Below are 21,726 nucleotides of genomic sequence, written 5' to 3'. Positions count from 1 at the left end.
CAGTGGTGTACCACAGGGATCGGTGCTGGGTCCTTTGCTGCTTGTAGTGTACATTAATGATTTAGATATGAATGTAGGAGGTATGATCAGTAAGTTCGCAGATGACAGGAAAATTGGTGGAGTGGTAAATAGCGAGGAGGGAAGCCTCAGGCTACAGGACGATATAGACGGGCTGGTCAGATGGGCAGAACAGTGGCAAATGGAATTTAAGCCTGAAAAGTGTGAGATGATGCATTTTGGGAGGACTAACAAGGCAAGGGAATACACAATGAATGGTAGGACCCTAGGAAGGACAGAGGATCAGAGGGACCTTGGTGTGCATGTACATAGATCCCTGAAGGCAGCAGGACAGGTAAATAAGGTGGTTAAAAAGACATATGGGATACTTATATTCTATGCCTCGGCTAATGAAGACAAGAGCAGGGAGGTTATGATGGAGCTGAACAAAACGCTAGTTAGGCCACAGCTGGAATACTGTGTGCAGTTCTGGTCGCCACACTATAGGAAGGATGTGATTGCATTGGAGAGGGTGCAGAGGAGATTCACCAGGATGTTACCTGGGCTGGAGCGCTTCAGCTATGAAGAGAGACTGGACAGGCTGGGGTTGTTTTCCTTAGAGCAGAGAAGGCTGAGGGGGGACCTGATTGAGGTGTACAAAATTATGAGGGGCATAGATAGGGTAGATAGAAAGGAACTTTTCCCCTTAGTAGAGGGGTCAATAACCAGGGGGCATAGTTTCAAGGTAAGGGGCAGGAGGTTTAGAGGGGATTTGAAGAAAAATATTTTCACCCAGAGGGTGGTTGGAATCTGGAACTCACTGCCTGAAAGGGTGGTAGAGGCAGGAACCCTCAACATTCAAGAAGCATTTAGATGAGCACCTGAAACGCCATAGCATACAAGGCTACGGACCAAGTGCTGGAAAATGGGATTAGAATAGACAGGGCTTGGTGGCCGGCGCGGGCACGATGGGCCGAAGGGCCTCTTTCTGTGCTGTATAACTCTATGACTCTGTGGCCTATTTGAGATCATGAGTAATCTGTGTGTGGAGGTGGGAGACGTGGGTAGGGTTCTTAATGAATACTTTGCGTCTGTTTTCAGAAAAGAGTGGAGCGAAGCAGACATTGTTATCACGGGGTAGGAGTGTGAAATATTAGATGAAATAAACATAGTGAGAGAGGAAGTATTAAGGGGTTTAGCAGCTTTAAAAGTGGATAAATCCCCAGGCCCGGATGAAATGTATCCCAGTCTGTTAAGCGGAGCAAAAGAGGAAATAGCAGAGGCCCTGACCATCATTTTTCAATCCTCTCTGGCTTCAGGTATGCTGCTGGAGGACTGCTAATGTGGTACACTTGTTTAAAAAGGGAGATAAGGATAGACCGAGTAATTACAGGCCAGTCAGCCTAACCTTGGTGGTGGGAAAATTATTGGAAAGAATTCTGAAGGACATGATAAATCTTCATTTAGAAAGACACGGCTTAATCAAGGATAATCAGCACAGATTTGTTACGGGAAGGTCGTGTCTGACAAACTTGATTGAATTTTTTGAGCAGGTGATGAGGGTCGTGCGTTTGATGTAGTGTATATGGACTTTAGCAAGGCTTTTGATAAGGTTCCACATGGCAGACTGGTCACGAAGTTAAAAGCCCATGGAAGGAAGCTATGGACTGCAGGAAGATATCAATAAATTGGTCAGGTGGGCAGAACAGTGGCAAATGGAATTCAATCTGGAGAAGTGTGAGTTAATGCATTTGGGGAGGGCTAATAAGGAAAGGGAATACACATTAAATGGTAGGACACTGAGTAGTGTAGAGGAACAAAGGGACCTTGGAGTGCATGTCCACAGATCCCTGAAGGTAGCAGGCCAGGTAGATAAGGTGGTTAAGAAGGCATACGGAATACTTGCCTTGGCATAGAATACAAGAGCAGAGGGGTTATACTTCAACTGTATAAAACACTAGTTAGGCCTCAGCTAGAGTACTGCGTGCAGTTCTGGTCACCACATTACAGGAAAGATGTGATTGCACTAGAGAGGGTACAGAGGAGATTTACAAGGATGTTGCTGGGAGTAGAGAATCTTGGCTATGAGGAAAGACTGGATAGGCTGGGTCTGTTTTCCTTGGAACAGAAGAGGCTGAGGGGGAGACCTTATTGAGGTGGATAGAATTATGAGGGGCATAGACAAATTGGATAGAAAGGACCTATTTCCCATAACAGGGGTCAAAAACCAGGGGGCACAGATTTAAAGTAATTGGTGGAAAGTTTAGAGGGGATTTGAGGGGAAATTTCTTCACCCAGAGGGTTGTGAGGGTCTGGAACTCACTGCCTGAAAGGGTGGTAGAGGCAGGAACCCTAACCACATTTAAAAAGTACTTGGATGTGCACTTGGGATGCTCTAACCTGCAGGGCTACAGAGCAAGAGCTAGGAAGTGGGATTAGGCTGGATAGCTCTTTGTTGGCCGGCGCGGACACAGTGGGCTGAAATGGCCTCCTTCCGTGCTGTAACTTTCTATGATTCTATGACTCCATGGATGAATAAAGCCATAAGGGAACAATTGAGGGTAAGGAAAGAGGCATACATTAAGTACATAGACAGCAGGGGAGTGCATGATAAGGGAGAAAACGAAGGTATTAGGCGAGAAGTAAAAAAAAAAAAAAAATTGGGAAGGCAAAGAGGAACTATGAAATTAAATTATCAAGGAACGTAAACCAAAATACAGGAAACTCTCGATTTACCAGCACCTAAATAACCGGAAATCTCTGTTAACCGGCAAAATTCAGGAGTAGGTTCAGGTAAGTTTTACTTCGTATTAGTGGCCGTTCTTGGATCTGTGGCCGTGTAACTGGGGTTCCTGCACCTGTTGCTAAGCAACAGGGAAGCCTGGATCTGTGGCTGTGTACGGGGCTCTCGTACCTTTTCCTATACCTCTCTGTAATCCGAACTTTTTGATAAACCGGCACCACACCGGTCCCGTCGGTGCCGGATAAAAGAGTTTCCTGGAGTAAAATATTTTACAGGCATCAATTTAAAAAAAAAAAAAAAAAAAGGAAGGTTGGGATGGGACCAGGGCCTTAAGGCATAGACAGGATAATACCACAGCTAACGATAGAGAGATGGCAGAAATATTGAATAATTATTTTGCTTCAGTATTTACCAGGGAGATAGAACAGGTGGACATGACAGTGGATGATGAGATTAGTAATGAGATAAGTGCATTTAAAATAAAAAGCGGGGATATGTTAAATAAACGAATCAAACTCCGAAGATAAAACCCCTGGTCCGGATGGATTGCATCCACGCATTTTAAAAGAATCGAGGGAAGAGATAGCAGAGGCATTACTACACATATTTAATAATTCATTAGAAAAAGGAGTAGTTACAGAGGACTGGCGGAAGGCTAACGTAAAACCTATATTTAAGACGATGGATAGAACATGTCCAGGGAATTATAGACCAGTCAGCTTAAAATCGGTGGTAGGAAAAATAATGGAATCCCTACTAAAGGAGAAAATAGACGAACATTTAGAAACCAAAAACATAGTAATGAATAGTCAGCATGGATTTCAAAAGGGAAAGTCTTGCTTGACCAAGCTCATTGAATTTTTTGAAGAGATAACAGAGAGAGTAGACAATGGTAATGCAGTAGATGTCATTATCTAGATTTTCAAAAGGCCTTCAATAAGGTACCCCATAATGGACTGATGAACAAGGTCAGAGAATGCGGAGTCAGGGGACAAGAAGCGGAATGCCAGCTGGCTTCAAGACCGAAAGCAGAGAGTAGGGTTAAAAGGTAGCTATTCACAGTGGCAGAAGGTGTTCCACAAGGATCAGTGCTTGTTGTTCAAAATTTATATTAACGATTTAGACTTGGAATCAAAAACACAATTTCTAAATTTGCAGATGATACCAAATTGGGGGGAATAGCCAATACTGAGGAAGATTGCAACAAATTACAGGAGGACATTAATAAACTTGCAGAATGGGCATATAATTAGCAAATGAAGTTCAACACAGATAAATGTGAGGTATTAAATTTTGGTAGGAAGAATAGGGAGGTCACATTACTTGGAGGGTGCGAGTCTGGGTGGGGTAGAGGAACAAAGGGATCTCGGAGTACAAATACACAAATCACTAAAAGTTGTGACACAGGTTAGCAAGGCCATAAAAAAAAAAGCAAACCAAGCACTAGGGTTTATTTCTAGAGGGATAGAATTGAAAAGTAGGGAAGTTATACTAAACCTGTATCGAACCTTGGTTAGACCACACTTGGAGTACTGCATACAGTTCTGGTCGCCATATTATAAAAAGGATATTGAGGCACTGGAGAGGGTGCAGAGAAGATTTACAAGGGTGATACCAGAAATGCGAGGGTATACATATCCGGAAAGGATGAACAGGCTGGGTCTCTTTTCTCTTGAAAAAAGAAGGCTGAAGGGTGACCTAATAGAGCTCTTTATCCATTATCAAAACCTTTCGTAATTTTAGAGAGAGAGTGTTTCCACTTGTGGGGAAGAGCATAACTAGAGGCCATCAATATATGATTGTCACCAAGAAATCCAATAGGGAATTCAGAAGAAACTTCTTTACCCAAAGAGTGGTGAGAATGTGGAACTCGCTACCACAGGGAGTGGTTGATGCGAATAGTAAAGATGCATTTAAGGAGAGGCTAGACAAGCACATGAGGGAGAAGGGAATCGAGGGTTCTGCTGATAGATTTAGATGAGGAAAGACGGGAGGAGGCTCGAGTGGAGCATAAACACCGGCATGGACTGGTTGGGCCGAATGGCCTGTTTCTGTGCCGTATATCCTATGTACTTGGTTGGAGGTGCCAAGTACAGTCCCCACTGCTTATTGTGCGCGTGCTGTTGTTAACAAAATTTACCCACTACAAGCATTGGACGGTAAAACCAGTCTCCACTGCTGTGAACCCTACGGGCTCCACTGGTCACAGAGAGAGGGATTGGTGTGGGGTGCAGCTTCCAATCCGTTCCTGTACTGACTCGGACCTGCCAACAGAAAACGCCAGTCTGCCGGCAGAGAGAGAATCGCAGGAGAGACACAGCGGTGCCGATACTTCCTGGAGCCCTGGCCGGAGATAAAAACTGAACATCGCTCTTCGGTAAATATAATGTGGGTTGACGAGGTGCGAAGACCAGCCCAAAATAGGCGGCGCGCTTGATGTGTTACACACAGCCTTTGTAATTGACTCCCACGGTAATGCCAAACGGTTAGCGTTATTCGCCGGATATAGGCGGCTCTCCATAATCAGCGTGGATGGTGTAAGTGGTGGGGACTGTAGTTGAGAGATAACGGTTGCTGGAAACATTGGCTGATGGCTGTAGGTAACATGGCTGCCATGATTCACTTGCCATGATGCTGTTCAGCCTGCTCATTTTTCCTTCTTCTCATACTCAGCCGGTTACTGCGCTGGCTCAGGTGGATCGAGAGAAGATTTACCAGTGGATCAACGAGCTGTCAAGCCCTGAGACCCGGGAGAATGCCTTGTTAGAACTCAGCAAGAAGCGGGAGTCGGTGCCTGACCTGGCCCCCATGCTCTGGCACTCCTTCGGAACCATCGCCGCACTGCTGCAGGTAATGGGTTGATATTTTGACAAGGACCATGTCATTGTATCACAGTGTAGAGCTTTACTCTGTATCTAACCCGTGCTGTACCTGCCCTGGGAGTGTTTGATGGGACAGTGTAGAGGGAGCTTTACTCTGTATCTAACCCGTGCTGTACCTGCCCTGGGAGTGTTTGATGGGACAGTGTAGAGGGAGCTTTACTCTTGTATCTAACCCGTGCTGTACCTGCCCTGGGAGTGTTTGATGGGACAGTGTAGAGGGAGCTTTACTCTGTATCTAACCCGTGCTGTACCTGCCTTGGGAGTGTTTGATGGGATAGTGTAGAGGGAGCTTTGTGCTGTACCAGCTCTGGGAGTGTTTGATGGGACAGTGTAGAGGGAGCTTTGTGCTGTACCAGCTCTGGGAGTGTTTGATGGGACAGTGTAGAGGGAGCTTTGTGCTGTACCAGCTCTGGGAGTGTTTGATGGGACAGTGTAGAGGGAGCTTTGTGCTGTACCTGCCTTGGGAGTGTTTGATGGGACAGTGTAGAGGGAGCTTTGTGCTGTACCAGCTCTGGGAGTGTTTGATGGGACAGTGTAGAGGGAGCTTTGTGCTGTACCAGCTCTGGGAGTGTTTGATGGGACAGTGTAGGGGGAGCTTTGTGCTGTACCTGCCTTGGGAGTGTTTGATGGAACAGTGTAGAGGGAGCTTTGTGCTGTACCAGCTCTGGGAGTGTTTGATGGGACAGTGTAGAGGGAGCTTTACTCTGTATCTAACCTTTTAAAAGAATTAAACCATCTTTAAGACGGATCAGGTGTGAGGCGCTCAGAGCTGCAAGAGTTGTGGTTGGGAAGCGACGCGGTGCTGGGGTTCAGGGTGTGTGGAATCTTTACACAGTCGCGGTGTGAGGCACCTATGGGGCCCTGCTCCGTGTGGACCAAATTTGATCAGATTACCCGAGTTCCATGGCCGCCGCAGGGTGAATCTTTCTCATCATCTCCGGCTTCATTGCTGACGCAGTTTGTCGCTCACAGCTTGCGGAAGCCTCTCGTGTAAGGCAGACCTGACTGTGCGTCAGGTGCAGTATAGAAACGCACTTTGGTGTGTTTACCTGACAGGCAGTATTCAGTGTAGGCGCGACCCCGCTCCACCCCTTCACTTCACTCTTCTGGTTAATGTGATTTTTTTTACATTTCATTTTTCCAGGAGATTGTAAATATTTATCCTTCTATCAACCCTCCAACCCTGACGGCTCATCAGTCTAACCGCGTGTGTAACGCACTCGCGTTATTACAATGTGTAGCATCGCACCCAGAAACCAGGTAACGTCACCTCTGCTTCCCTATTTCCTTTCTCTTCTCTGCCTTTCTTCCCCCCCCCCCCCCCCCCCCCCCCAAGCTTTTAGTCGTTACTTGGGGAACCTGATCTTGCTTTTTGGCTCGTGTTGGAATCCTCCGTGCTGGGCCTTCAGTCGAAGCAATCGCCCCGCAGCAAGTGCTGTGCTGGGAGTTGGAGTTGCGCTCTGCAGCTGCGGGATTGAGTATAAAAAGGAGGACTGAAAGACTTGCATTTCTACAGCGCCTTTCGTGATCTCTGGACGTCCCAAAGCGCTTTACAGCTAGTGAAGCACTTTTGAAGTGTAGTCACTGTTGTAGGAAATTAATATTAAATGGAATAGAATTAATGTAAAAGGAATGGAGGGCACAGAATTCTTAAAATGTATTCAGGAGAACCTTTTTAGCCAGTACGTAACAAGCCCAACATGAGAAGAGGCGGTTCTGGATTTAGTTTTAGGGAATGAAGCTGGGCAGGTGGCAGGAGTATCAGTGGGAGAGCATTTTGGTGGTAGTGATCATAATTCAGTTAGATTTAGCATAGTTCTGGAAAAGGGCAAAGATAGACCAGGAGTAAAAGTTCTCAATTGGGGAAAGGCCAATTTTGATAAGCTGAGATGTGATTTAGCAAAAGTGTACTGGAAACAGCTACTTGAAAGGAAATCGGTGTCAGAGCAGTGGGACACATTAAAGGAGGAGATAGGGAGGATCCAGAGCTAATATGTTCCCACAAAGAAAAAGGGTGGAACTCTCAAATCTAGAGCCCCCTGGATGTCAAGGAGCATACAGGGGTAGGATATGGTGGGGGGGGGGGGAAGCTTTTGTCAAACACTGAGAGCTCAATACTGCAGAAAGCCTAGAGGAGTGTAGAAAATACAGGGGTGGAATTAAAAAGGAAATTGGGAAAGCAGAGCAAAAATATTGGCAAGTAAAATCAAAGAAAACCCAAAGATGTTTTATAAATCCATAAAGAGCAAGAGAATAACTAAGGAAAGAGTAGGGCCTATTAGAGACCAAAATGGTAAACTGTGGCTGGAGGCGGAAGATGTGGGTATGGTTCTTAATGACTACTTTGCAACTGCCTTCACAGGAGAGAGGGATGATGCAGACATTGTAGTTGAGGAGGAGTGAGAAATTTTAGATGGGATAAAGAGAGAGAGGAAGTATTAAGAAGTTTAGCAGCTTTGTAAGTAGATAAATTGTCAGGCCCGGATGAAATGTATCCCAGGCTGTTGAGAGGCAAGGCAGGAGATAGCGGAGGCTCTGACCATCATTTTCCAGTCCTCTCTGGCTACAGGCGTGGTGGCGGAGGACTGCTAACGTTGTGCAATTGTTTGAAAAGGGAGAAAGGGATAGATTGAGTAATTACAGGCTAGTCAGCCTAACCTCGGTGGTGGGAAAATTATTGGAAAAATTCTGAGGGACAGGATAAATCATTATTTTAGAAAGTCACAGATTATTCAAGGACACTCAGCATGGATTTGTTAAGGGAAGGTTGTGTCTGACTAACTTGAAAGTTTGATGAAGGTAGTGCATTTGATGAAGTCTACATGGATTTTAGCGAGGCCTTTGACAAGCTCCCACGTGGCATAAGGTGGTTAAGAAGACATGCGGGATACTTTCCTCTATTAGCCGAGGCACAGAACATAAGAGCAGAGAAGTTATGCTAGAACTATATAGAACAATAGTTAGGCCACAGCTAGAATACAGGTTGACCGTCCCAAATCCGGAGTTCCGGAATCCGGACTCCGGGACGATTGGTGGCAGGGGTCCGGAATCCGTAAAATGTTCCGGACTCCGGGACGATTGGTGGCAGGGGTCTGGAATCCGTAAAATGTTCCGGAATCCGGACACCCTGAGGGAGGCTTACCAAAAACCGGAAATAGCGCAACCTGGGCCCAGGCATTTCCGGACTCTGCCCGTGTTTCTGGTGTCCGAAGTCCAGAAATATCGCAACCTGCGCTCGGGCGTTTACGGACTTCGGACCCCAAACACATTCCAAAGTCCGGAAAAACCCAAAAACCGGCTCTGCCTCGGTCCCGAGGTTGCCGGATTCGGGACGCTCAACCTGTACTGCGTACAGTTCTGGTCACCACATTATAGGAAAGATGTGATTGCACCAGAGAGGGTACAGAGGAGATTTATGAGGATGTTGCCAGGGCTGGGGAATTTTAGCTATGAGGAACGATTAGATAGGCTGGGGTTGTATTCTTTGGAACAGAGGAGGCTGAGGGGAGATTTAATTGAGGTGTATAAAATGATGAGGGGCCTAGATAGAGTGGATAGGAAGGATCTATTTCCCTTGGCAGAAGGGTCAATAACCAGGGGGCATTGATTTAAAGTAATCTGTAGAAGGATTAGAGGGGACTTGAGATCTTTTTTCACCCAGAGGGTGGTGGGGGTCTGGAACTCACTGCCTGAAAGGGTGGTAGAGGCGAAACCCTCATCGCATTTAAAAAGCACTTGAAGTGCCGTAACCTACAGGGCTACGGACCAAGAGCTGGGAAGTGGGATTAGGGTGGAGAGCTCTTTGTCGGCCGGCACAGACACAATGGGCCGAATGGCCTCCTTCTGTGCTGTAAATTTCTATGATTCTATGAATACCTTACAACCATCCTTCACTTGTGCCTGGATAATAACAATGTCACAGTTAGATTGCTTGCTCTGGTAGTCGAGGAACATAGGAACAGGAGGAGGCCATTCAGCCCCTCGATCCTGTCCCGCCATTCAGTCAGATCATGGCTGATCTGTATCTTAACTCCATCTATCTGCCTTGATTCCATATCTCTTAATACCCTTGCCTAACACAAATCTACCAATTTTCAATTGATCCATTACTTTTTGGGAGAGCGTTCCAGATTTCCACTACCCTTGGTGTGAAGAAGTGTTTCCTGATATCACCCCTGAACGGCCTGGCTCTAATTTTAAGGTCATGCCCCCCTGGTTCTGGATTCTCCCACCAGAGGAAATAGTTTCTCTCTATCTACCCTCTCAATTGCTTTAAACATCTGAAACACCTCGACTAGATCACCCCTTAATCTTCGATACTCGAGGGAGTACAAGCTGAGCCAATGTAACTTGTCCTCCTAACCCTTTTAGCCCCGGTATCGTTCTGGTGAATTCAGTGGTGTAACCTCTGATCTCGCAGGCTATGACTCTGTCTGAGGTTCCTTCCAGACCTAGTTTGTAATGACTTGTGTTTTCCCTGTTGTGTTCCAGGTCAGCATTTCTCGCAGCCCACATCCCGCTCTTTCTCTATCCGTTCCTGCACACTGTGAGCAAAACAAGACCCTTCGAGTATCTGCGACTCACCAGCCTGGGTGTCATAGGTAAGCACTCAGCTTTCTGTTAGACGGCTTTTCATTCCTTGCCGCTCTCGGTGCTGAAATGTTCTGATGTGAGGTTTCACTGAGGCTGGCAATCCTGCAGTAGCTCGCTGAAGCGGCCGTTCTCAGTGTATACGGTTAGATCATGCAAATTGGGAATCGTAAGCTTGATCCTCTCCAACGCCCGTCCGTTGTCCAAAACGTGATCCGCCCCCCACCAAGTCCGTCCGTCCGTTGTCCAACGTGATTCTCTCGACCCTCTCTGCTTTCCAGCACAGGTCACTGGATCATCACTGATGGAGCACAGACGTGGCATTAAACGTGGGTCACTCTGCTCCATGTGGCTCAGTCCCACACTGGGCAGTGGGTTTACACACGAGGTTTGGGGGTGGAGGGGGGGTGATTCTAATTCCCATCAGTGGGATGTTCCAGCCCAGGTTGACTGGGTGTGGCTCTTGGGTCTGTGGTTCACTGGGTTTTAATCCTTTCTGTATCCTTCTTTCTGCAGGAGCCTTAGTAAAAACAGATGAACAGGAAGTGATCAACTTCCTTTTGACAACAGAAATTATCCCTCTCTGTCTACGGATTATGGAGTCAGGAAGCGAATTGTCCAAAACGGTAAGGGCCCCTGTCGAGTGGGGGGAGGGGGAGGGGTCAGAGGGATTTGAACATTACAGCTGCAAAGGTTCAAGCAGCATGATTACACCAGGACCCCTTCACCCACCCTCTTTCTCAGAGACTGTGTAGAACAGCCTTTTCAATTGCCAACAAAGTGCTCTCGCTGAGCGAGATATTGTGTAAACCCCACTCTCTGCTACAACCCTTCACTGATAAACCCTATAAACCCCTCCCTGTAACCCCACTCTCTGATATAGCTCCCTGTGATTAACCTTATAAACCCCTCCCTGTAACCCCACTCTCTGATATAGCTCCCTGTGATCAACCCTATAAACCCCTCCCTGTAACCCCACTCTCTGCTACAACCCTTCACTGATAAACCCTATAAACCCCTCCCTGTAACCCCACTCTCTGCTACAACCCTTCACTGATAAACCCCTCTCTGTAACCCCACTCTCTGATATAGCGCCCTGTGATTAACCTTATAAACCCCTCCCTGTAACCCCAGCTCTCTGATTCTGCCCCCATAGCCAATGTGCTGCCTTCAGTAGCTGCCACTGGGAGAAGTTGTGCTCCTGCATTCTAGGGTCAATCGTATCCTTTCTGCTGGTAAACAGCGTGTCTGACTGCTTGGCGTCTCCCCCAATGAGCCCGCGTGTTTTGGGGAGTTGTTGCGTTGAGGGGTGGGGGAGGTGGGGCTGATTTGCGGGCACAGGTCTTCACCCTGCCCTCGGGGAGCTGAGCGTGCTCGCTCGGCAGTTGGGTTAAGTGGCCTTGCTTTGCTTTGTGATCTGTGTAATCTCTCTCTCGTTCTGGCCCCTAGGTTGCAACTTTCATCCTGCAGAAGATCCTGTTGGACGACACAGGGCTGGCCTACATCTGCCAAACGTATGAACGATTCTCTCATGTGGCCATGATCCTGGTGAGCTGTTTCCGGGCTGTGTTGGAAATGAAAGAATGTGCCTCAAAAGTGCCCTGGCGCTTCACCTACACTTGCTTTCTTCATTCTTGGGATGTGGGCATCACTGGCAAGGCCAGCATTTATTGCCCATCCCTGATTGTCCTTGAGAAGGTGGTGGTGAACCGCTGCAGTCCTGTGTGGTGAAGGTCTTCCCACAGTGCTGTTAGGGAGGGAGTTCCAGGATTTTGACCCAGCGACGATGAACGAACGGCCGATATGTTTCCAAGTCAGGATGGTGTGTGATTTGGAGAGAAATTAATTTGCCACGCGGTGACTATTGTGTGAGCAAAGCCAGGAACAGCCCCTTACACTCGGCAATTCGGTACTTTCAGACATCAAACCACCACATTCCTCCACCTCCCCTCCAGAAATTCCTAATGTTGTCCCTTGAACCCATTAATTCGGTCCGCTTCAGTGTCCTTCCCTAGTCCATTATGCCATGACTCTTCCCCTTTGAGTTCCAGCCTTCACCTTCGCTCCCTTCTTGCTCCTAGCTCTGCTTGTGTGTTTAGTAAAACAGAGTTAGCTGTTGTTGAGGGCTGCCAACACATATTTCACCCCCCCCCCCCCCCCCCGTCCAACCTTGTGGAAGAATTGCATGCGGTTTGTCAAGCACCATCATCCCTTTTAAAATCTGTGCTGTCTACTTCTAATTATTTGCCCTTTATCTAGATACATGGTAATTTTTTCTTTAATTAGAGACTCTCTAATTTTAAAAAACTAACTTTCCTGTAATTACCCGGATTAGCTTTGTCTCCCTTTTTAATAATGGGTACTACATTGGCCACTCGCCAGTCTTCCGGCACACATCCACATGCAGTAGAGCCTGAAATAGAATTTCGAGGGCCTCGGCAATTTCCCTAATGTCCCTCAGCATCCTAGGATGTATCCAGTCAGGCCCTGGTGTTTGTTTTTTCTTCCTTTAGCTTAATTTATTTATTTTAAACGTTTCGTTTACCCATCATAATATTGCTCATCTCACTCTCAACCACTTCAGGATTTACCTCCTCTCTGATATCCTGTTTAGTAAAGAGCGATGCAAAGCACTTATTAAATACCTCTGCCAATTTTTGATCGTGTACAACTTGATAATTCTCTCCACACAGGGGTCCCACCTCGCTTTTAACAATTCCCTTTTTACTGACTTACTTGTCCCTCGTACACCCTCATGGCTTTCCTTACCCCGCTCTTAACCTCTTTGCTTATTTTCTCATAATCTCCTTTTAGATATTTCATTATTATTCTTGTAGTTTTCCTAGACCCTCATCTTCAATTTTAATTGGTTTCTAAACTCTTTGTTTACACATGACATCCTGAGTCAGATGGTTGTGGGTTCAGATTCCCACTCCAGAGATTGAGCACAAAAATCTAGGCTGACACTCCCAGTGCAGTGCTGAGGGAGTGCTGCACTGTCAGAGGTGCCGTCTTTCGGATGAGACGTTAAACCGAGGCCCCCTCTGCCCTCTCAAGTGGACGTAAAAGATCCCATGGCACTATTTGTCCTGAGCCAATATTTATCCCTCCATCAACATCACTATAACAGATTATCTGGTCATTATCACATTGCTGTTTGTGGGAGCTTGCTGTGCGCAAATTGGCTGCCGCGTTTCCCTACATTCCAACAGTGACTACACTCCAAAAAGTACTTCATTGGCTGTAAAGCGCTTTGGGACGTCCTGAGGTCGTGAAAGGCGCTATATAAATGCAAGTTTTCCTTTCTAAAGCTACTAGCAGTTTGCCTTTTTAATGGAATACAATTATTCTGTACCTTTCTGAGATCTCTTTTTAAAGCGTCTCATTGTTGTTCTTTAGTCCTGTGTGCCAATTTCTCCTTGCGCCCCCCCCTCACCTCAGCGAGCTCACTGCTTGTCTTTATAAATTCTGCCCTAATCCAATCCGGTGTTCTAGCTTTTATACAAACTTTTCCCCTTTCTCAAACCCTTATCATATTGAGGTTTCTATGTCACCACTCCCAAGGTGCTGACCCACATTTAGCTCATCTACCTGATCCATTTTGTTAGCCGTTACCTAATCTAGCAACACCTCTGCCCTTGTAAGGCTACTAACCTACTGCCTGTGGAAGGAGTCCTGTACACATTGTAGGCATTCCATTCACTTTTTTCCATTTACTCCCTTTCTGTCTCGATCGATAACAATAACTTGCATTTATATAGCGCCTTTTAACATAGTAAAACGTCCTAAGGTGCTTCACAGGAGTGTAATCAGACAGGATTTGATGAACAAGCCACATGGTGTTAAGGAAATTGATGGGATTGAAGGCCGATAAATCCCCAGGGCCTGATAATCTACATCCTAGGGTACCTAAGGAAGTGGCCCTAGAAATAGTAGATGCATTGCTGGTCATCTTCCAACATTCGATGGAATCTGGAACAGCACCCATGGATTGGAGGGTAGCTAATGTTACCCCACTATTCAAAAAAGGTGGTAGAGAGAAAACAGGGAATTACAGACCGGTAAGCCTGACATCGGTAGTGGGGAAAATGCTAGAGTCCATTATAAAAGATGTAATAGCAGAGCACTTGGAAAACAGTGACAGGATCGGACAAAGTCAACATGGATTTACAAAGGGTAAATCGTGCTTGACTAATCTACTGGAATTTTTTGAGGATGTAACTGGTAAAATAGATAAGGGAGAACCAGTGGATGTGGTGTATTTGGACTTTCAGAAGGCTTTCAATAAGGTCCCACATAAGAGATTAGCGTGTAAAGTTAAGGCACATGGGATTGGGGGCAAGGTACTGACTTGGATAGAGAACTGGTTGGCAGACAGAAAGCAAAGAGTTGGAATAAACGATTCTTTTTTCAAGTGGCAGGCAGTGACTAGTGGGGTACCGCAGGGATCGGTCCTAGGACCCCAACTATTCACAATATATATTAATGATCTAGACAAGGGAACTAGATGTAATATCTCCAAATTTGCAGACGACACAAAGCTGGGTGTGCGTGTGTGCTCCGAGGAGGATGCCGAGAAACTCCAGGATGATTTGGACAGGTTGGGTGATTGGCAGATGCAATATAACGTGGATAAATGTGAGGTTATCCACTTTGGTAGCAAAAACAGGAAGGCAGATTATTATCTGAATGGCAATAGATTGGGAGAAGGGGAAGTGCAACGAGACCTGGGTGTCCTTGTGCACCAGTCGCTGAAGGTAAGCATGCAGGTGCAGCAGGCGGTTAAGAAGGCAAATGGTATGTTGGCCTTTGTAGCGAGAGGGTTTGAGTACAAGAACAAGGATGTCTTGCAGTTGTACAGGGCCTTGGTGAGACCGCACCTTGAGTATTGTGTGCAGTTTTGGTCACCTTCTCTGAGGAAGGATGTTCTTGCCATGGAAGGAGCTCAGCGAAGATTCACCAGGCTGATACCTGGGATGGCAGGAATGACGTATGAGGAGAGATTGGGTCGATTGGGCTTGTGCTCGCTGGAGTTTAGAAGAATGAGGGGATCTCATTGAAACTTATAAAATTCTGACAGGACTGGGCAGACTAGATGCAGGAAGAATGTTCCCGGTGGCTGGGGAGTCCAGAACCAGGGGTCACAGTCTAAGGATAAGGGGTAAGCCATTTAGGACAGAGATGAGGAGGAATTTCTTCACCCAGAGAGTGGTGAACCTGTGGAATTCTCTACCACAGAAGGCAGTAGAGGCCAATTCATTAAATATGTTCAAGAAGGAGTTGGATATATTTCTTAAGGCTAAAGGGATCAAGGGGTATGGGGAGAAAGCAGGGACCGGGTACTGAATTTGGATGATCAGCCATGATCGCATTGAATGGCGGAGCAGGCTCGAGGGGCCGAATGGCCTACTCCTGCTCCTATCTTCTATGTTTCTATGAGATATTAGGACAGGTGACCAAAAGCTTGGTCAGAGAGAGAAGTTTTAAGAAGTGGCTTAAACTAGCAGAGAGAGGAGAAGAGGTTTATGGCACGGCCACCAGTGGTGGAGCAATTAAAATCGGGGGATGCACAAGAGGCCAGAATTGGAGGAGCGCAGAGATCTGAGTTGTAGGGCTGGAGCCGGTTACAGAGCTGGGGAGCGGTGATATTTGATAAGTGGATAATTGAAATCTCTCAGGGCAATAACTTTGGTGTTCGTGCCCATCTCCTAATCAGAAAGTCCCACGTTTGTTGCCTGGTCTCTGCAGAGTTGACTGACCCCAGCTCCAGACACAATAGGAATGCTGCAAGTAGCCTCATGTCCCTGAGGGTTATAGAGGGGAATAATCAGCCCGGGGCCTCTGCTCCTGACGGCTATCCAGTGATACCTGCTGGAAAGTGCGAGTCTGTGGATGTTTTCTTTAAATTTGCTATCAGGATGTGGGCAAGGCTGCATTTATTGCCCTTGAGAAGGTGGTGGTGAGCCGCCTTGAACCGCTGCAGTCCGTGTGGTGAAGGTACTCCCGCAGTGCTGTTAGGTAGGATTTTCACCCAGTGACGATGAAGGAACGGCCAAACTGTCCAAGTCAGGATGGTGCGTGTGACTTGGAGGTGATGGTGCTCCCGTGACATTGCTACTCGTGTCCATCTAGGTGGTGGAGGTTGTGGATTTGGGAGGTGCTGTGGAAGTGACCGTGGCAAGTTGCTGCTGTGCAACCTGTAGATGGTACACACTGCAGCCACGGTGTGTTGGTAGAGGGAGTGGATACTGAGTTCAATGACGGGCACCGATCAAGCGACTGGTCTGTCCTGGGTGGTGTTGAGCTTCGGGTGAGGACCGCATTAGGCATAGCTGTGGTGACCATTGCATGGTCTCACTATGTACATGTAGAATGGGGAGAGGTACTGGTGCCCTTGGGACCTGTTTCCCGAGCAAGGAATGGATGGTGTCAGTGGAAGGGGGTGGGGGTGGGTGACGCCAACAGCCTCTCGCGCTGCTCTAACAGGGTCTTGTCTCCGCACACAGGGTAAGATGGTGCTGCAGCTGTCCAAAGAGCCCTCAGCCAGATTGTTGAAGCATGTTGTCCGCTGCTACCTCCGTCTCTCCGACAACCCACGGTGAGTTCAGTGCGCGCACTGTGGCGACCAGGCGCACTAAGCCGGTCCTCATCTTGGGTGAAGCAGGGTGGCGTAGGGGGGGTGTGGGCCCTTGCTGCCTTGCCAGGGGCAAACTGTGCAACAGGTGGGAGTGTGTCGGCGACGCCGAGCGGACCCTCCCCTGTGCCGAGGTGGCCGGCTCCCGACGGGCAGCTTGCGGTGATTTCCGGCGGTGTGATGAGACCGCCCACTCCCCACGGCCGCAGACTGTAATAACATCATCGGGCTACCAGGAGGACAGGGCCGCTGGCTCTGACAACACCCGCCCCCCCCGTCGGGTCTCCCTCTCTGACCCGGTGTCAACACCACGGTGTAAGAAACATAAGAAATAGGAGCAGGAGTGGGCCATTTGGCCCTTCGAGCCTGTTCCGCCATTCAATAAGATCATGGCTAATCTTCTACCTCATCTCCACTTTCCCGGCCTAGCCCCATATCCCTTGATTCCCTTAGTTTCCAAAAATCTATCGACCTCAGTCTTAAATATACTCAATGACTGAGCATCCACAGCCCTCTGAGGCAGAGAATTCCAAAGATTCACCACCCTCTGTGTGAAGAAATTCCTCCTCGGCTCGGTCCTAAATGATCGACTCCTAATCCTGCGACTACGCCCCCAGTTCTAGACTCCCCAGCCAGGGGAAACGGCCTCTCCGCATCTAGCCTGTCAAGCCCTCTCAGAATCTTGTGTTTCAATAAGATCACCTCTCATTCTTCCAAACTCCCGAGAGCATAGGCCCAATCTACTCAGTCATCCCTCTAAGGCAAGTATATCCTAACGTGGCTGTTCTGGGGAATCGGAAGCTGTTTTCTGGTGGCCTCTGGTTATGGCAGTCACCAGAGGGTCTGTCGCTAGAGTTGGGGGAGGGGAAAGGTCAGGGGGGGGGTGTCTCATAACTCCAGTTAGTGTGTTAACCACTGCCCTCCAGAAAGCCCCCTTCCCAGTATTTTGACAAGAGCATGACCATTGGCCCCCCTTTCCTGAAATGGTATAGCTGGCTGTAGTTCCTATTGGAAATTATTTTTTTATTACTCCTTTTCCTCTTTGCTGACCAACTGGCCTCGGCATTAAGGACCAAAGAAAATCCGGAGCAGCAAAAGGCCCATCTGTCCCCGAGCCCGTGCCTGATTCTTCTGCCCCGACCTCCTTCCCGCACCAGTTGTTGGCTTCCCCCCTGATTTGTGGGACAAGGGAGCTGGTTTAACAGTTAATAGGAAACATAGGAACAGGAGGAGGTCATTCAGCCCCTCGAGTCTGTTCCGCCATTCAGTGAGATCATGGCTGATCTGCGACCTAACCCCATATACCCGCCCTTGGCCCATATCCCTTAATACCTTTGGTTAACAGAAAGCTATCAATCTCAGATTTAAAATTAACAATTGACCCAGCATCAATTGAAGTTTGCGGAAGAGAGTTCCAAACTCCTACCACCCTTTGTGTGTAGAAGTGTTTCCCAATTTCACTCCTGAAAGGTCTGGCTCTAATTTTTAGACTCTGTCCCCTAGTCCTAGACTCCCCAACCAGCGGAAGTAGTTTCTCTCTCTCTATGGGACTGGGTGGTGCTACGTGTAGGGACACTGGACTTTCACCTCTGGGGTCTGGCTTCAAATTCAGGCTGAATCTAGATGGGCTGAAAGTGTCCAATGTCTAAGTGTTCAAGAAAAGGAGACATTGTTGCAGGGCTATGGGGAAAGAGTGGGACTAATTGGATAGCTCTCCCACAGAGAGATGCATAGCCACCTTCTGTGCTGTTAAGATTCTAGGTGAGATGAGTTGGGCCAGCCTCGTCCCAGTTCCTAGTGGGTTTGGGCCCTCGGCACAAAGCAAACCCTGATGATTGTTTGTGGCTAGTCCGCACCTACAGGAGAGGAGGGCTGAGGACACCCTGGTGCAGCGTATTACTGTTTTTAATCATAGACATTTACTGCACAGAAGGATCCCATTTGGTCCACGCCGGCCAACAATGAGCTATCCACGCTAATCTCACTTTCCAGCTCTTGGTCTGTAGCTCTGTAGGCTACGACACTTCAAGTGCATACCAAAGTACTTTTTCAATGTGATGAGAGTTTCTGCCTCTACCACCCTTTCAGGCAGTGAGTTCCAGACCCCACCATCCTCTGGGTGAAAAACGTTCTCCTCAACTCCCCTCTAAACCTTCTCCCAATTACTTTAAATCTATGCCCCCTGGTTATTGACCTCTCTGCGAAGGGAAATAGGTCCTTCCTATCCACTCGATCTAGGCCCCTCATAATTTTGTACACCTCAATCAAGTCTTCCCCTCAGTCTCTTCTGATCCAAAGAGAACAACCGCAGCCTATCCAATCTTTCCTCATGGCTAAAATTCTCCAGTCCTGGCAGCATCCTCGACAATCTCCTCTGTACCCTAACGCTATTAACGTGTCGGTGAGGGTGAGACTGCTCCCCCCCCCACCCCGGTTGCACCTTTTTAAGCTGCTTCGTGTCCTGTCTAGCCGCGTGTTCTAGCGTAGCATTTTGACCGTCTTGTTTGGATTCCGCAGGGCGAGGGAGGCTCTCCGCCAGTGCCTGCCCGACCAGCTGAAGGACACCACGTTTGCCCAGGTGCTGAAGGACGACACTACCACCAAGCGTTGGCTGGCCCAACTCGTCAAGAACCTCCAGGAGGGGCAGGTGTCTGACCCCCGGGGGATCCCCCTCCCGCCCCAGTGACTGCGATGACCTTCCCGCGCGCCGAGGCTGACGGGCCGTTTTTTGAGAGGGGTTGGGGGGGGGCGGGTGCGGAACGATGACGCCACATTTGTACGTCTTTTGGCTTTTTCCTTCCCGGGATGGTTTCGAAGAAGATCGCGGCAGTCAACCTCTTTTACCCCTCTCCTCTCCGCCTCCCCCGCCAGCGTGCTTCGCTAAACCGCAGGGAGGTGGGCCGAGCCGTCGAGGATCAGAGCGGTCTGTCGGAATAATGGGGGTGCTCGCCTCGTGGGAAGCTGGACAGTGAACTGTGGAGGGTGGCTGGACAACTCGTTGTCTTTTTCTCCCCGTGACGCACTCTGCTGCCTAACACCAATCCTTCGCCTCGTTGAGCCTGACCCAGATCCCTGAGCTGGTCCAGCGTGACCTAGCCTGGAGTACGTCAACTTTCGATGTCTGATTGCCAGTCTTCAAGGCCCCCCCCCCCCCCCCCCCCCCATATTCATGTCTGGTGTTCAACTGATGGATTAATGAGGGGATTTGTACGGCGCTCCCTGGGTCCAAGCTGGGCTAGTCCTGACATTTGGATTTGTCCTGCCTCTCGGTCTGTCTCTGGGAGAGTTTTCTCTCTCTTGCGTGTAGCCTTGCTGCATTAGAAACTGGGGAATAGCTCGGTCCCAACTTAACGTGTGAGCAGTTGTTACTTTTTAAAATTATCCCCACCCCCCAAAGTCCTCTTTTCTCCCCTGATATCCTCTCTCTTCTCCCCCCAGATATCCTCTCCTCCTACCCTCCGTTATCCATAGTTCCTTGTTTATGTGCCAAACCACACTCTGCTGCTGGGTGGACACTGAACCCCCTCCCTGGCCCCGGACTCCCTGCAGGGCGACACCCTCCACGTACCCAGGCACACTGACTGTGGTCTGTGCTTTTCTCCCTGTACACCCTCTCCTCCTCTGAGCCTCACCACCAATCTGACGAGTCCCTAACTGGAGCCGGAAGATTCTGCCGAGGTGCGGGATCTGCCTCTCGCCAGGCACAGCTGGGAGACGGGACCAGTATGGGTGTAGGAGTGGGGACCGAGGAGAGGTCTGCGAGTAAATCCGCTCTCTGGACGGGTGGTCCACGCTTTCGGCTGTTCCTGGACTAAGTCCTTGAGGTTTTCTGCTGTTCCCCCTTCAGTATATTCTGTTACTATTCCTCTTTCCCCACCCAAGTGAGGGTTCAGGGAATGTGTTCTCTTGTGCCCTGGTGGTGGCTGGGTGGGTGCCACAGGCCACCTCACCCCAGGGTCCAGCTCAGATGAAATTCTCTGCAGCCTTGCTTCACCAGTGTGTGGTCTTTGAGGTCAGACAACTGAAGCGCAGCCACGCGCTAGTTGCTGTATGTCTTCCCCCAGCACCCCGATCTGCCTTAACATACCCAGCCTGTTTTACACTAGACTCAGGGCCCCTGACGTTCTGTAGCACCTCCAGGACACCTCTTGCAGTAAACTCCCCTTCTCTTTCTCCCCTGTCCCCCCCCCCCTCCCAACCCAACCCAACCCGACCCCCCGCAATCCTATGGCATGGGAATGTACATTCTGAGCCAAGTCTGTCCCGAGGTTTTTTTTGGGAGATCCCCAATCTCGATGTAATAAATATTTTTAAAATACTGTATGTAAACTCTGATCAATGGATTCTGTTTAGGAAAATGGTGCATAGAAAGGTGTTTACTGGGAGCCCCATGATGCCCCTGAGCTGTTTATAGCAATGATCGCCGCCACTTAACTCCTTGCTGGTTCACCTGATTATTATCCCCCCGGTCGGTGTCTAGCTCGGCGTTACGTGGCTGTGAGCCCATACTTGGTGTATTCTCAATCCACGTGGTGTCGCCTGGCACCATTCGTTCAATCCCCCGTTGATTTGCGATTCACTAATATCCATACGTTGCACGCCTTGCACACGTGTGTGCGGGGGAAGTGTGCAAGGTGTGAAATGTGTGGTGGGATGGGATGGTGGAGAGACTGTGCTGGGGGTCAATGGGAAATGACACCATTTGGACCAAGTATTGGTACATAATAAAAACAGAAATATGCTGGCAATATGCCGAGGGATCTGTCCGAATCTTGTATACATTCTTCAGGGTGATCAGCACCCGAAACCTTAGCTTGCCTTTTTCTCTTTACGGGTTCTAGGGCCTGGTGTGCATTTCCAGCTCTTTTTTTCATATTGAC

General features: G+C 48.4%; 1 protein-coding gene across 1 annotated transcript in view; it reads left to right on the top strand.

Annotated features, from left to right (window-relative positions):
• cnot9 (CCR4-NOT transcription complex subunit 9) overlaps positions 1 to 21,169 on the top strand; it is a 37,156-nt gene extending 15,987 nt beyond the window's left edge. Inside the window, exons 2-8 of the mRNA XM_085986725.1 lie at positions 5,414 to 5,590; positions 6,767 to 6,882; positions 10,114 to 10,223; positions 10,729 to 10,838; positions 11,662 to 11,760; positions 16,719 to 16,810; positions 19,364 to 21,169. Of these exons, the coding sequence (XP_085842851.1) occupies positions 5,414 to 5,590; positions 6,767 to 6,882; positions 10,114 to 10,223; positions 10,729 to 10,838; positions 11,662 to 11,760; positions 16,719 to 16,810; positions 19,364 to 19,532 (873 nt within the window). The 3' untranslated portion in view covers positions 19,533 to 21,169. The remainder of the gene's footprint in view (positions 1 to 5,413; positions 5,591 to 6,766; positions 6,883 to 10,113; positions 10,224 to 10,728; positions 10,839 to 11,661; positions 11,761 to 16,718; positions 16,811 to 19,363) is intronic.
• Positions 21,170 to 21,726: the final 557 nt, after the last annotated feature.

The sequence above is a fragment of the Somniosus microcephalus genome, chromosome 4 (genome assembly GCF_052327205.1).
Source record: "Somniosus microcephalus isolate GS21.2 chromosome 4, FLI_Smic_1.0, whole genome shotgun sequence".
NCBI lineage: Eukaryota > Metazoa > Chordata > Chondrichthyes > Squaliformes > Somniosidae > Somniosus > Somniosus microcephalus.
This window is presented reverse-complemented; position numbering and strand designations above follow the sequence as displayed.